Source organism: Aphis gossypii, chromosome 2, assembly GCF_020184175.1.
Source record: "Aphis gossypii isolate Hap1 chromosome 2, ASM2018417v2, whole genome shotgun sequence".
NCBI classification, from domain to species: domain Eukaryota; kingdom Metazoa; phylum Arthropoda; class Insecta; order Hemiptera; family Aphididae; genus Aphis; species Aphis gossypii.
This window is the reverse complement of record NC_065531.1, coordinates 42,722,462-42,738,887: the sequence shown is the minus strand read 5'-3', so window position 1 is coordinate 42,738,887 and position 16,426 is coordinate 42,722,462. Positions and strand designations below refer to the sequence as shown.

The following is a 16,426-nucleotide window of genomic DNA, read 5'->3' as shown; positions in this document are numbered from 1 at the left end:
ATCGATTTTCTTAAATTTATTCTTTGAAATTCTCGAGTTTATTCGAGTATTATTCATGGTAGATTTATAATAATTTATTATGTGTTATAATCACAGATAGGTGAACCTATATAAATATTTTTATATATCTTTGGTTATAATCTTATTCATCTATTAAGTACAATTTAAGGTACCTAGTAGTTAGTACTATCCGTGAATAATAGAATAATAATATATTAATGTCTAATAATAATAGTCTATTTTTATTATATTATACCTAGTCTTCATGGTACTATCGTAAATCGTGTTTGTAAGTTTAAAGTAGTTGTAGGTCGGTTATTTGGTCCGAAACTTCCGCAATTATAATGCAGAGTGCCAGAGTGCAAATTTAAGTTATCGACTATCAGCACTTCTAACAGTTCTAACGTTGGAAACACTGTTTTTCCATATCTCCAATAAGCCTAATCCCAATTCGTTCCGATATACATTTCCCATATGTAACGTACTAACGTACGAGTGTTTGTAGTTTGACCATAACACAAGCGTCAAGCGTCAAGCGTCAAAAAGCTCAATCCATTTTACTACAGTCAATATATTGTTCCTTCTCATATTTAGTCGATCCGAGTGTCAAAAAAATATAATTTATATAAATACGTATACACCATTCTTGCTTGACTCTTATCAAATATCTAATATTAAACTGTCATTAAAATAATTATTTTATTTTCCCCGACTGTATTTTTACCCCCTGTTTCGTATACCGCGACATTTCAAGATGCCTATGATTAAGCTGCAAAGTTCAGATGGAGAAGTCTTTCAAGTCGACTTCGAGATCGCCAAAGCTTCGGTAACTATTAAAACTATGGTAGAAGACTTAGGGTTGGAAGAGGAAGATGAGGAGATCGTCCCATTACCAAACGTGAACGCTGGTATATTGAAGAAGGTTATCCAGTGGGCAACATACCACAAGGATGACCCACCACCGGCTGAAGACGATGAAGGACGGGAAAAGCGTACCGACGATATATCTAGCTGGGATGCGGATTTCTTGAAGGTGGATCAGGGTACACTTTTTGAACTCATACTGGCCGCTAACTACTTGGATATCAAAGGGTTGTTGGATGTCACTTGCAAGACTGTTGCCAATATGATTAAGGGTAAAACACCTGAGGAAATAAGGAAAACATTCAACATAAAAAATGATTTCACAGCTGCAGAGGAGGATCAAGTTCGTAAAGAAAACGAATGGTGTGAGGAAAAGTAATTGATATTTATCTACAAATGATATACATTTTTTTTTTGTCAACAACGTAATTTTAATTTTTCATTTAATAATATACTTTTATTTTATATTTATTTACTTTTTCTAATAAAAATTACGTTTTAGTCCATATCATAAGGAAATTTGTTTTACATTTTACCTGTTTAATTGAACTCAGCCTTATTAATTTAAGTAGATTTACCTATGTGTACATTTCATAATGTTTTTGATTTGTATAAGTATTGATTAATATATTATTAAATTGTATACATTTTTAGTATATATTACAATACAATTTTGTGTATATTTCATTAAAAATGTCTTCATAATAATTAATATATATATACTTATCTCATACAATTCTTTTTTTATATTATTCAAATACCTCTATTAGAATATAATTTGTGACGCTCAAAACTATTGACTCAAAGATTTATCTGGTCAGTAGTATAGCATAAAAGAATTTATTTTTATTTTTATCTACTAAAATTAAGACAAATATATGATTATATCCTAGTTGATTTTTAAGTCATAAAATATAAAAATCATGAATTTTATTACAATGAAACTAAGAAACACTTATTTCAGCTTAAGGTTTATCTCTTGGAGTTTTATTGATATGAAAGTGAATATTGTATCAAATATCAATCATTATTTCAAGAAATTCAAGAAACTATGGTATCATCGCATCAACTTAAGTCATTAGCAACACTCAATAGGATCCAGATTAGTTTCCATATTATGGTAATTCTTTGCCATTTTTATATTAAACTTTGCCGTCAATAGAACAATGTAATTGTGATATAGATGGTATTGTGAAAGAAGAAATTAAATGCTTCACAGAATACAGAAATCTATTACTAGAACTAAAATTCCTTCCTACTTAACAATTAATCTTTTAAAAAGTTTAAAAATACATTTGTATTAGAATATTTAGAATTTAGTAAATTTCTGTATTAAATTGTATTTAATCCAACTTAAAATTTAACCAATACACGACACATTCTTTTTTCAAAATTTAATTAACCAATAAGTTACCACCTATTATTAATTTTACTTTGTTGAAAAATGATAAATTCAAATATTACTTAACTGTATAGCTTTTAATAAATATAAAATAGTTAATATAGAATAGTTAATAATCTGAGAATGATTCTTGTTTTATTTTATTCATAAGTTCATGTTTTAACAAATAAAAGTACCAAATTAAAATAATTGATAAAATAGGAATTATTTTCAATTTATTTAACAAGGACTTAAACAGAAAATTAATAGACAAGATATATTTTTTCTTTGATAGTTACAATGTTTTGTATTGAAATATATTGGCAAGAGGATTCCAAAACCCACTGGCAATGTCCAATTCATTTTGATATTGTTGTGGCATTTTTACTTAGTCTCATACAATACATCTATAAATATGTTAGCTATTGGAGTAGTTCCAAAGACATTAAGATTTTGGAAATACCTGAGAAAGTTAAGAACATTTCCAAAAACCACGCAAACATTTGGAACAATTCCAAATGGTGATCAAATAAAATAATCACTTGGTTAAAATGAACAATAGACAAACATAGCAGAGGATCAAAGGTTTATATCGATAAAAATTCCCTGAAATACATTTTACGTGTGTACATTTAATGGGATTTATTGCATTACACTTTGATACATTTTTTTTTAAATTTTATTTTAACTCTAAACAATAATTATACATAACTGGATAATCAAGTTATATTAAGTTTTTTCTTTTAAATTCTAATCTATATTTTCATACAATCTTAATAACTTGATAAAAAAGCAATCGCACCTAATTAAATCATATGTAATATAATATTAGATAAACATCATATCTAAAATATTACAATACTCATTAAGTTGAAATGTGTGTATACATGATGTTAATTGTATAATTTATTACAATGGGATTGCAATGCTAATTAAAACAATAAAAGTTGTAATTTTCACGGTTTTAAAGACTAGGTTAAATTAATAAATAATATACATTATAACAAAATAATAATAAATATAAATAATAATACAATAAAATAAATAAATAAAGTAACAAAAGATATAAAAAATTTAAATGAATTAACAATAAAAATAATACTTTTTATTTATTTATTTAAACAAAATAACAATAAAAAGAACAATAAGTTGGTAGAAGATTTAAATATTAACAATTATACTGTAAGTTATGTTTAAATATATTATATACCTTTCTCTCTAATGGTCATTAAAATTTAAATATTACATTGAGATTATTATTGATTTAATTTGAGGTGATGACAAACGGTGTACACTGTCTAGATGTGAATAATAATAAAAAAAACAAAACAAAAACAATAGTAATAATATAAAATATAGTGGACAAAATAGTAATTCAAAAGCAATTTATAATTTCATATTAAACCTAATTAGGCCTAAATAATAATTATATTTATTTGATAATTAAATTGGTAATTACTAATTACCTACTTTTCTAGACTAGCATATATTATAATATAATATTTACAAAGTTTTTATAACATATGATGCAGGAATTTTAAAATTAAAATTTATTTACAAATTTTGTTGGCCACAATATTGTAAAAGATATATATTTTTTGATTGTCGACATTAAAAAAAAATTATAAGTAAGTTGGCATAAGAAATTTGTAAATTTATGTCATAATATTAACATTGATAAGGCTTAGTTTGAAGTAAAATGTTTTATTCTATTCATATTATATTAAATCATTTATGAGGTGCAAATAAAGTGAAAAATTAAGTCCTAAGAGTTAGACAGTGATCAAAATATTGATGAAAATTATATGAATTTCTTTTTCGTTTTAACACATTGAAATTATCAGTCTTGTTATAAATTTAATTGGATGACTTCAATAGAGAGCCAAAAAGCGGATACTTAATAGCGAAATCACTATGATGTATTCCAATTTATAATGGTACAATTTATAAATAAACCACAATTGGATTAATATACATTATTTACCGACTAGACATGATGTTAATTCAGTCAAAATGCATTTTAAGATACTGATAAACAAATTGAATTACATGGTTAACAGAATTTACTTATTTAACTGCAATTTGAAAAAAGAATGTTAATCATAAAAAATTGCCTACCATCTTATTTACTTAAGAAATCTAGCTTGAATAGGTTAAGTGTAGTTAAAACTAAACAGAAAATATTTACAACTGAAAAGTTCTGCAAGGTTGACAATTTACAACAATAATATGATTTCCGATTCAAGCTACAAAATACACCAATGTTTGACTTTCATATTTAAAACAAAATTTCCTCCTCCCATCTCTCAATATCAATGAATTATCTATATTTCTTCATAGTTATACAAAACTAATTCAAAATAATGAAATCTATATAATATAATAAATAAATTACTTTAATTTTTGTTTTTTTTTTTCTAAAAAAGTAAATTTTAAAACATTTTAGAATTTTCAGAGTATTTTTGAAAAAGTAACAAGAAAAATGATTTATTGCATAACGACATAACTTAAAATAAAAAATAAAAACAGTAAAATATAACTTTATCTTACACATACTTAAGATATGACATGCAAATAATTTTTGTTTTGTTAGTTTTAAATTTAGAAAATGTAATTTTAAATTGATACATGGAAATATACAATCTTTAACAACCTGTTACAAATTCACAATACTCGACTAAAAAGATTTACTGGCATAAGTAAAATAAAAAATATGTATGTACAATAGAAAATACAATACATGATTGTAGATTGAGATTAAAGATTTTTATGGCACCAAATATCAGAAATACTTTCATATGTCATGAACTTCTTTTTTAAATATGGTCTTCATAATGCTCAAAAATGTATGTATTAGAAAAAATTGTACTAAAAAATTATAAAATGTATAAAAAATAGTATTTTATTAGATTGATCTATTCTATCCGTTCTCGTCTTCTCGATATAATAACAAGAAATAATGAAACACCACAGTCTTATAAAGTAGCGTTACACTAACCTTAGCAAATTAAATCTGAATAGTCGACAAAAATTGGGAACTGAGGAAAGGGATGGATAAAGCAGAATATTTAATTTAATTTAAAGAGAAGCCTTGAGATTCATTCAAAGAGATTTGTTTAACCTAATACCTTATTATGTAACTAATTTCCGTTGGTGTTTGTAGTGGATGTTAGTGGATCAGCTTCTTCTTGTATGAACATTTTCCCTGGTTTTTTCAATTTTTTTAACAGATCATGTGTGGATTTATGTGTAGACCGTAATGACAATGCCCATTCTTTTAAACCAATTTCATCCTATAATTGTAATTTATATTTACAATAATATAAATACAAATTATCAAGTTACAATGAATTATGTAGTAAAATTATTAATGTTGCAAGCAGAATATATAATTATAGTAATAGTAATTTTTGATAAAAAACTTACACTATTGGTAAGAACTAGTTTGCCATCTTTTCCATCTTTCATACGCAATACAATGCATTGCTCATTTTTAACAATTACTAACTCAGGACTGACCTCTAATACTTGGTCTAATGTGATTACTTCGGTTTTTACTGAACCCGAATCTGAATGTAACTCCAACCGGTTAGGGTATAGTTTAGCATACCTTGTTTGCCATGCAGATGCAAATGGTCCTCCTAATTTTTTAATATACCCATGAAGAATACAATCAGATTCTAAAGAAAACAAAAAAGATTACATTTATTTAATTAGTTATAAATGTTTTTTATTTATTTGTTTATTATTAATATACCTTCTTCATTGTGTTCATTGAATTTTTTTTGCCTAGACTTTCTTTTTTGATCAGCTTTATCAGCCTCAGAATTTACTGTTTCAAATACTGTTTCAGCAACTTCATTTTGCCATCTTTCGGATATAGTTATAGAAAAGTTTTTGTAAAGTTCTTGATCAGCATCAGTTAACTATTATGTATAAATATTCAGAAAAATTATTATCCATATATTTCACTTATAAAAATAAAAAAAATTTTTAATTTACTTTAATGCCTTTTGTGTCTTCTTCATCAAACGAACCAATATCAAATGCATCGGCAGCATTAACTTCTCCTCGAGGGGGTATAAGAGGTGGTGTATATTTTTGCATGTATACTTGTTGCCAATCAAGTCCCGCAAAAAATGGATGTTCTTTTAATTCATCAGACCTAAATAGAAAGAAAAAATGGAATTAATAAAAAAAACTATACATTAGTTATAAATGTTAGAAATTATTTTACCCCCTTCCTCGACACCCAATTCTTTCATTTATATCACGTTGTAAAAGTCCTTCTAAAAGATCTTTTAAACTTTTTGAAAAAGAATCTGGAAGTTCTACATTCTGCAACATAAACTGTTTTTGTTAATTTGAATTAACAAAATTAACAAATACATATTTTATTATATTATAAATAATAAACCATAGCATAATTATTTTAATGTGTTTATGAATATTAAATTTATTAAATTCATGCTTGAAATTAATTCAATTAAAAAATAATGAGTATGTTTAATATTATTTACTTATAGTCTTAACTAATAAACACTTTAAGAAAAAAATAAAATAGCTTTTATTTTATAAAAATTAAAAAGCTTGAGAATTGATAAATATATACCATTGTTAAGGTCATTCGATCTATCTCGTGTTTGTCCTTGGTTTTATGTTGCCTGAATGGACTGTGGCCTTTAAGTAGTTTGTATAACATGCAACCAAAAGAAAACCAATCTGCACTTGAATCATAAGCTGTTCCCTTTGATAACACTTCTGGTGCCATGTAACCATGTGTTCCCCTAATTAAAAAATATATATTAAAATGGTCATATTCAACACATTCAATGTTATTTAACTTACACGCTTGCATGTGGCTTCTTTTTAGAAAAGTCACAAGCTAAACCTAAATCTGATATTCGTACATGTCCATACTCATCTAAAAGTATGTTGGCTGGTTTTAAGTCCCTGTAGACAATAAATCTTCGGTGCATATGCTCTAAGCCTAATTATAAAAAATTTATAGTTACAAATATGTAAAGGGTAATCTTAACATATAAAATACTTATTTACTAAATCAATATTTAAAAAATATAATTTTAAGTATTTATACATAACTAATAGAAAAAATAATCACAAAACTTGACTGAGAAAATTAATGTTTTATATAAATAAAAATATTTAACTAATTTTGTTATATTTACCTAAAATTACTTCAGCAGCATAGAACTTCATATCAAGTTCATTAAATACACCATGCTGTGCTAAATGATAATGTAAATCACCACCGTGCATTAGGTCTAATATAAAACAAAGCTTATCAGGGGTATGAAATGCATACGTCATACAGACAATAAAAGGGCAGTCCACCTATAAACCAAGTTAAATAACAAATCATTAAACCAATTGAGTCATTTAATTGCATATTTAAATATATAATTTTTATTAGAATAATAAATAGTTACCCCTGTACTGACTAGAGACAACATAATACGCTCATTTAAGGCAAGTGTTTCCCCTTGTTTCATTTTTATTCGTTTTTTATCAAGACATTTCATTGCATACATCTTTCCAGTATCAGCTTTTCTACAACCATAAACTTCACCGAAACCACCTCTACCAATTATACGGTGAACACTAAAATCGTTCATGGTCAGCTAAAATAAAAAAATACTATCATTTAGTAATTTCAAATTTAAACATGTATGTGGTATATATTATATTATATATACTTCAAATTACTTACCGAAATATTAAGTTCTAAATTTTTCCATTGACAGAATCTAGTATATTTATCACTAATAAAAAATAAACAATTAACATTATTAATATAAGTATAACTATAATGTTAAAATAGTTTTAAAAATAAATAAAAAGTATTCATACCTTTCTAAAAATTTTTTAAAAGGTTCTTCTCGAAGATGATTGAATATTACTTTAATATAAGGCTAAAAATAAAAAATATATGATTATTGATTACATAAAAACTAATTTTAAAAGAGTAGTTTATTTACTTCAAATAAATTAACAGGCACTTCATTTTTCATCAAATATTTTTGAACATGAGCTACTGCATCTTTAGGATAATTCTAAAAAATATAATTAAAATTAATGTAAAAGGAGTAAATGAAACTATGATTATTTATTATTACATTTAAACAGAGAAACAGCTTTAAGTTACAAGTGTATAAGTTAATAATTTAAATAATTTATGCAATGAATACAAGATACATGATTTTGATTAAAAAAAGTAAAATTAAGTTAGGATATATTTATTTGGAACTGAGAGGGAAGAAAAATTGATAAACAACAAATAATGATTCAAAAGGCTGATAAAATGAATAATTAGTTCAATAATATAATAAGCTGTTTGATTATGAGCATTGGATAGAAATGTTGAGACTGAAATGTAAAAATAAAGATTACATTATTATAGTTATAAATTGTTAAGAGTTTAATAAATAATTTCTGAAAATTTATTGTTATCTTTCTAATGAAATCATTTTTACTTACATGAGTATGTGACAAAAGTTCTTTCATAATATAATTATCATAAATATCTCTAGCTAATTTTCTTCTCTCATCAACTGATTCTAATTTTTCATACCTTTTGATCTAAAAAAAAAAAAAAAAGATACAACTTTTAACTCAGAATATCAATATACAATATACATGTATATAAATTAAATTTGTATTACAATATAATACAATCAATAATTTATAAAAAAGCAAATTGTTTAATTTTTTTTTTTGTTAAAAACTAATGAACGAACTTAATATTAAAAGACCAAAAGGCTTTTTGTTAGTAAACTTCAAAATAATTAAAAGCAAATAAAACATTCTGATGATACATTTAACACAATGATCTCTATAATTGAGAAAAATTATCTATACATTAGTAAAAAATATAGTTTATTATCAATAATATTTAACACAATATTGATTTATTGATAAAATTAAAATTTTATTCTGAAAACAATACATAAATATGTACCTATATACCTAAATAATTGATATAAAATACAGAGGATCCCATATTTTTTAATTCACACATCCCCAAAAATAAAAAAGTTATTTGCACATTCCTTGAACAAATGAAACAATATTGTTTATTAGTATATAGTATTATATAAGTACTTCTCAGGGCCGGATCTAACATATTTTATAGCTGGAGCCCCCCTATTAATATTTCCAGGGAAAATGCCCTGGTTTAGCCCCCTAGATCTAGCTCTGGTACTTATAATGTAAAAGAACATAAGTACAATATCAATATTTATCTTGCGCTTCCCCTGTTAAATGCTTGAGCCTCCCAAGGGGAAACATAGTTTAGAAACCATTGATATAGTAAATATAGATACTACACTACTACATACTATATTATTTAATAAAATATATTTTCATGATTTATTTTATATAGTTAATACTAAAATATATTTATATTTTATACTATGGCTAGATGTTATTTATTTATTTATAAATATGTTAATTAAAAATATGAATTTTGCAATATACATTAACTACCTAATTTATAATTCCATTTCTTTATTAATTACTCCAAAAAATAATTTATTATAAAAATAATGTATGTTTTTTATGTTTTTAAGATTAATATTTAGTAAGACTGCAGATAAAATTAACAATGTATATGTATAAAAAAAAATCTCAATGGAGATGCAAGATTCAAGTTGTTGAGAATTTATATGGATAGACATGTTTACAGTGTATAGAGGTCACTTATTAAAGTTACAAGGAAAGATGACAGGGGCTGTTTTGTAACAGTTCCACTTGACCACAAAGCTCACCCTATTTTTATGATGAAAAAACTTCAGTCCCCAGGCCTCCTTCCATTTTGCTTTATGATGTCATATGTCATCTCAAATAATGGTTGTTTTTAATAGTGGCAAAGTTTTATATTTCGCAAACGAAAGTATGTTGGGATTAAAAACAATTTAACTCTAGCATAAATAATTGGGTTTTAAGATTGGTTATTAATATATATACATAATTTTATTTTTTGATGCTCAATAATTATTCATACATTACTAGCTTACATACATCAATATATCGTACTAAATTATAATTTTTATTTAATTTATAATAAAGAGATTATTTAATTTATTTAAAAATAAATTATAAGCATTAATATACTTCATTACATTATAAAATAAAAAATTGCCAAGTAAAAACATCTTAAAAAGTCAAACCAATTTTAAAAATAAAATTTAGGTATTAAATATTTTACATAACCAAGATTTGATTAAAAATATATAACTAGTAAAAAAGCATAATAAGAGAATTTCACACATAAAATTATAGGGCAATTAAAAAATTAAGTTTATTTATACTAACTACCTTAGGGAAAATGTAGATTGATAATATTTAAATTATTTATTTATTTTCAAATCTGAACAATGAATACATTGGTATATATTTACTGGAATTATAAATCTTACCTCATCATAAAAGTTAATTTCAGGTATTTGCTCATCTTCAGGTAGATGTTCACAGAAATCTTTGAATAACAAGTAACCTAGAACATTAAAAGCAATAAAATAATTTTCAATATTATTAAGTTTATTAATTTGAAATAAATATTATATATAGGTAATAATATATAAATTTTAATTTTATTGTAAAACAATATGTAAAGGTGTTCACTATATTTGTCTTTAAGATTAACTTTTTTTTAAATATTTTTGAAACATGATTTTTAATAAATATTAATTAATAGGTACTTAATACAAAATATAAACTTTAAGCAGAACAGAATAATAGATATACTATATAGCAGGATCAGCCAATTAGTTGATCATGTTAGAATTTATTTTTATTTTTTATTTATTTTTCATGCTCTATATTTTTCTTAATAATTTAAGTTATTCAATAATAAAAAAAATGATGGAAGTCGAACCTCAAAGGTGAAGTATATTTTTTTAGATCGTCCACTCCTGCTATATAGTATTTAAATAGGTATGCAAGAGGACGAACTGTGAGATAAATTCATTTTTTAAATTACCTAAAACTTGATTGAAGATTTTATCAAAATTAACTTCTTCTTTTTTTTCAAGGTATTTGTGCATTACACTTCGAACGCTAAAAAAGAAAGAACACTTATTAAACAAAGATATACTAATAAAATTTAAATTTTAACAACATGGTTAACTAAAATGTATTTTCTAACTATTTATTTTCATTTGTAATAAATTTAAAATTGTTCTTATATTTAATCAAAATTATTTATTAATGTAAAGATATAGGGATTGTATGGTTAAGATATTGCAATATCCACAGATATTTTTTTTTACATAATATTAATATATAAAATAATAAATTTGTGTTGAGCAGAACTTATTTTGTGTAATTAGCTTGACAATAGAGTGAGTTAACCAATTATTAAACCTTAAGATGAGAACATTACCTAAATATATAAATTATAATTTAAAACAATAAATTCATATTCTGAATGGTTAATCTTATTTTTAAAATGTGTGAATAGTGTAAAATGTGAAAAAGTTGGTGAGTGGGAATGTATTTAAAGTAGTTGCTTCATAGTAAAAAAGTTCACACCGCTACTGCATACTACTATAACTTTTGTATTGTAAACAAATCAAGAAGGTAAAAAACAATGTACATTATAATGAACTAAATGTAATTAATTTTATTATTACTCCATTACTATATCTATAGATAGTTAGAAAATTATTTAATATTATATTGTATTTAATTTTATCATTTTTTTTTTTTTTTTTGATAAAATTAAATTCAAATTTATAAAAATTAAAAAATGTAAGAATCAACTGCATTTCATAACTTTACTATTGAAATGAAATCGGCTTTGTTCTAAAATTCTATAGGACATATTTTAAGTATTACACAAATATACTATGCTCTGTGCAAAACAATTATGTTAATGAATATTGTCCATTTATAATTTATATATTTACTTCAAAAGTAAACTATTTAATTTGTTATTTTACTTTAAAATGTTGCTTTATTACTTAAATTACTCTTCAAAAGTTTCCAAAAATAAATATGTTGAAAATGTAGTTTAATTATTTAATTAAATTAAAAATTCTAATGTGTGATTGCCAGATTGATTACCTGGATATTTAATATTACAGTAATAAGATAATTAAAAATAAATAAATAAAATAGGAAAAAGTACCTATAGTTGAGATATATATATAATTTATACATAGTTGAGTTCTAAAACTTTACAATATTGACATTTTATTAGTTTTTTTTTTTTTTAACACTTAGGTTTTATAATAATTTCATTATTTTAAAAGGCAAAAAATGCACATTACTTATAAAAATAACAAAACCTATTTAACATGCTACATTTATTACATGTTAGAAGTAAAATATAGTATTACCTCAATGTAATCGCTGTATATTAATATTTGTCTATCTAATTAATAGGTATAATAATTGTCGAGACTAATGGTTATACAAAGTTTCAATAAAAAGAAAAAAAGTAAACTCTATGTAATCTCTAATGGCTATTCAGAAAGATAAATAATTTAGTAACTGGTCTTGTTGACGTCTGTCAAATTAGTATTTTCCCGCCACTCAAGATTAGTTGACGTCCACCACTTATATCTCTCATATTTTTTGGTGTTCTAATCATTTGTTATAAAATTTAAATACTATACTTATCATAATGTATTTATAATTAAACATTCAAAATAAAGATAATATTAATAAAATAATAAATACAAGCTTGAGTTGTCTGAATAATATTTACGTTTTGCAAAAATTGATTGCCAATGAATCATTGTGCACGTCACTTAAAATGAGTAGGAAATTCGTATTTTTTGTTTTAATACTACAGTATTTTTAGTATATATATATATTACTGATGACAGACACCAAATAACTAAGGTAGGTACTTCATAATATTATATACAGTATCTACTGTTAGGTATACCTATATTATATCATGAATTTCAAAAGTATACCTAACATACTTAGTGTTTTCGTACCTTTTCTATCTGCAGTATAACAATTTAATAACAAATTATTAAAACATCAAAAATATGAAAGATATAAGAGGCAGACATCAACTAAATCTAAATGGTAGAAGAATAATTTCATGGCAAGCTAAACTAATATCATAATTTAAGTATAAAATTATTAACATATTTTTTTTAATTGAGATTAAGTTTAAATACCTAGGTAATTCACAATCATTTATAATTTAAAATTAAAAAATTATATTTTATTTGAATCTAACAATATTTCTTGATATTCTCAAGACTATTTATTTATACTAATAAAACTATTTTTTGTATCAAAGAAATAAAACATCGGTAATTCGTAAATTAATGATAAATCTTAAATATATTCAAAAATAAAAATAAAATTATCAAGGAATAGGTGAGTATGTGTCATAATTTAGGCATATATTCATAAAACAGAAAGAAAAAATAAAACATCCACTAAACTAAAAAGTTTTATTTTAAAAAGAGAAAATTGAGTTTAATTAAATCGGAAATAATTTTATATGTAAGAGACAATTGCATTTCATAACTTTACTATTGAAATGAAATCGGCTAAGCTCTAAAATACTTTAGGACACAATTTCAACATTTGTACAAACTCTATAAAAACAAATGTACAACAATAAATAAATTATGTCCACTCAAGATAACATCTTTATGGTAGTAACTTTTATTTAAGATGACATAAACAGAAAAATCTGTTAAAGAAAACTTTTCAATAGAAATTATATTTTAAGTACTGGAATAATTTGTACTAAACATTTTACTTGGCACAATAATATTTGTCTATATGAAATTTTTACTTAATAACTTTTTAACTTAAAAGTATAAGGTAGGTAACTAATCTTTTATATAAACTTTTTTTTAATTAAGTTTTTTACAATCATTACTTATATACCTAACAAATATAGTTTTAAATATATAATAAAAAATATTGCCTATATATATTATTCACAATAATAGGTAGGTAGCTATACAAAATTAACTTTTTAAACTGCAAAACAATTAAGTATTCATTAAAAATATAACAAATTACTATGCATCTATCCAAATAAATTTAAAAAAGGTTTTTTTAGTTCTTTTTAATATATTCTTATAGTTGTCATTAAACCTAAATATGTTGTTGTTTAAATAGGGTAATAATAGGTATATTTTTCTTAAACGTTTAGAGCAGTGAGAGCGCATTAAACTTTAATATAATTTCTCAATTTCTTGGAAATTGGATCCAGATGTTGCTTTCTTGTCAACAAATTATAAATATACGTAACCATAGTTTTATAGAACCACAAATACAGGCCCAGACATAGTACCTATATATTGTCATATGGCATATTTCTTAGACAATATCATTGACATTGAATTATGTTTCTGCTTATGAGAGAAATAAAAATATGTTTAATGTAAACTATGCCTGGACTCAGATTTAAGTTGTAAAATAACAAATACTTTGTAATTTTTCCAATTTACCTACAATATACTTTTAAATCTCACATACTAAGGAGTACTTGAACATTCACGATGCTCCATGAGCTGGTACTGAGCTGCCTAACTACTGTTTTTATACAGTGATCTATCGAGACATTTTGAATTTTTTGACAGCAATAATAATAGGTACTTTGCAAATGTTAGTAAGTATAGGAATAGGCCTCAGGGGAATAAGTACGACCTTGGTGTAGAAATTCTGAGTCCATCTGCACCAAACATAAAAGGTAATTATCAAATGCTAGTCAGTCGGGTCAGTCAAGTAAAGCAACACCGAGACAAACGCACACAATAGACTAGTTATCGACGTTCAACAATGATAGACGCATAAGTAGAGCATAATATTACCTCGGGTCCGGCAAGACGATTTTCTTGCTGGCTCTGGCCGCCGGGGTGCACTTGCTCTTCTCCATGGCCATCAGGTAGCTGACATCGGCCAACACGGCTTCCAAATCGGCCATCGTGTGCGGCGGGTAGTTTACACGCTATCCGAACACTGACAAAAAACGGGTGTCCGGGCGCGAACGGACCCGACTCGGAATTTGATGGAAAAAAATCGAAACGACACGATATCGTGGTAAGAACCGGACGACGTGTCGGACAACCACCACGACCAGCGGCGGCGGTGACGACGACAGCAGAAACAACAACTGAGTTAACGACCAACACCACACCAACAACCTAGGCCACGACGGTCGACAGCCTAGACTCGGTGGAAAACCATTATCACTTGACAGTTTTCACGGCAGTCGCGTACCCAGCAATTGCGACGGCCGCGATCCCGTAAGACACGGAACAACCGCGGTCACTGTGGTGGCCGTCGTCATCGCAGCCACGGCAGCGGCCGCGGCGTTCGTCGGACATGACGACCACGGCGAATTGGACGACGATGATGATCAGGCGACGTCGTGATGTGGTGTCACCCCGTTTGGGTTTCCGTCGAAAAATAAAATAAACAAATAAATAAATAAAAAAAAAAAAAACCGACCGACGATTTGCGGGGCGAGTGTGTGTACGTGTGTGAGTGAGTGTGTTGTGTGTGTGGTTCCTCTGTAGTGGTAGTTAATAACTACTAACTACCCACTAACCGGCCAGTGGTGGTGGTCGCGGTCCGTGAAAATATTATTTATAAATTATATTTCAATAATTATTTATCATTATCGTTTTGCTGAGTGTTATGGTGTCGGACGGGTATCAGTCACCTGGGCGACGACAACGGTCGTTTAACCGACGGCGGCACGTAGTGTACGGTGTACGTAACGCGAAACTAGGTCGCCCTCGCGCACATTATCGTCGCGATATAATTATTGTCGTACGACAGGCCGACCACACACAAAAGCACACCAACACACACGCGCGCAAAACTACGCACACACCAACACGGACGGCCACTCACACCAACGCGCGCGCGCGGGCGCCCGTAAAACGTCGTAGTGTCCGTGGTCGGGTAGCGGAGTGGGGTCGGACAGCCGTTCGTAGTCGTGTGCGAATGCGGAACGACAAAAATCTCCGTCCGCCGTTGCACACTTGCACCTCCACCGCTCGTGAGCTTCGGTGGTGCGCTCCGGCCGATGCCCGCGAGTATCACTCACGTCTCGCTCTACAACTACAGTCACCGTGGCCGCCTCACCCACCCCCCCAAAAAAGCACTTTGCGATATCACGCCGTACGCGTTGCGTGCGTGCGACCGACGGCCAGAATATCAGCGCAT

At 26.6% G+C, this 16,426-nt stretch overlaps 2 protein-coding genes across 4 annotated transcripts; one reads left to right on the top strand and one right to left on the bottom strand.

The window, feature by feature from the left end:
• The first annotated feature begins 463 nt into the window (after window positions 1–463).
• LOC114126975 (S-phase kinase-associated protein 1-like) lies at window positions 464–1,600 on the top strand. The gene has a single exon (XM_027991045.2). It carries the CDS (start codon window positions 755–757, stop codon window positions 1,241–1,243), a length of 489 nt encoding a protein of 162 aa, XP_027846846.1. The 5' UTR covers window positions 464–754; the 3' UTR covers window positions 1,244–1,600.
• A 1,261-nt stretch (window positions 1,601–2,861) lies between these two features.
• LOC114126939 (G protein-coupled receptor kinase 1) lies at window positions 2,862–16,187 on the bottom strand. Of its 3 annotated transcripts, XM_027990988.2 has the most exons (17): window positions 15,064–16,187; window positions 11,247–11,323; window positions 10,684–10,760; window positions 8,744–8,845; window positions 8,245–8,319; window positions 8,117–8,178; window positions 7,977–8,028; window positions 7,696–7,887; window positions 7,435–7,600; window positions 7,094–7,235; window positions 6,858–7,032; window positions 6,483–6,595; window positions 6,248–6,410; window positions 6,003–6,171; window positions 5,672–5,925; window positions 5,374–5,538; window positions 2,862–3,543 (listed from the first exon to the last, which is right to left on the bottom strand). In XM_027990988.2, exons 1-16 carry the CDS (start codon window positions 15,174–15,176, stop codon window positions 5,386–5,388), a joined length of 2,085 nt encoding a protein of 694 aa, XP_027846789.2. In that variant the 5' UTR covers window positions 15,177–16,187; the 3' UTR covers window positions 2,862–3,543; window positions 5,374–5,385. The 3 variants fall into 3 exon arrangements, with proteins under 3 accessions (XP_027846789.2, XP_027846787.2, XP_027846790.2); XM_027990986.2 differs by lacking the exon at window positions 2,862–3,543 and having other exon boundaries at window positions 4,479–5,538; XM_027990989.2 differs by lacking the exon at window positions 2,862–3,543 and having other exon boundaries at window positions 4,479–5,538; window positions 6,483–6,583; window positions 15,064–16,116.
• Window positions 16,188–16,426: the final 239 nt, after the last annotated feature.

What these genes read in the sequence shown, in the direction of transcription:
- LOC114126975 (XM_027991045.2), top strand. Translation starts at nt 755, where the DNA reads ATGCCTATGATTAAGCTGCAAAGTTCAGATGGAGAAGTCTTTCAAGTC.
- LOC114126939 (XM_027990988.2), bottom strand. Translation starts at nt 15,176, where the DNA reads ATGGCCGATTTGGAAGCCGTGTTGGCCGATGTCAGCTACCTGATGGCC. An exon ending in ATCGTCTTGCCGGACCCGAG is followed by an intron (nt 11,324 to 15,063) that starts GTAATATTATGC and finishes TTTCTTTTTTAG; the next exon opens with CGTTCGAAGTGTAATGCACA. An exon ending in CAATGAACACAATGAAGAAG is followed by an intron (nt 5,926 to 6,002) that starts GTATATTAATAA and finishes TGTTTTCTTTAG; the next exon opens with AATCTGATTGTATTCTTCAT.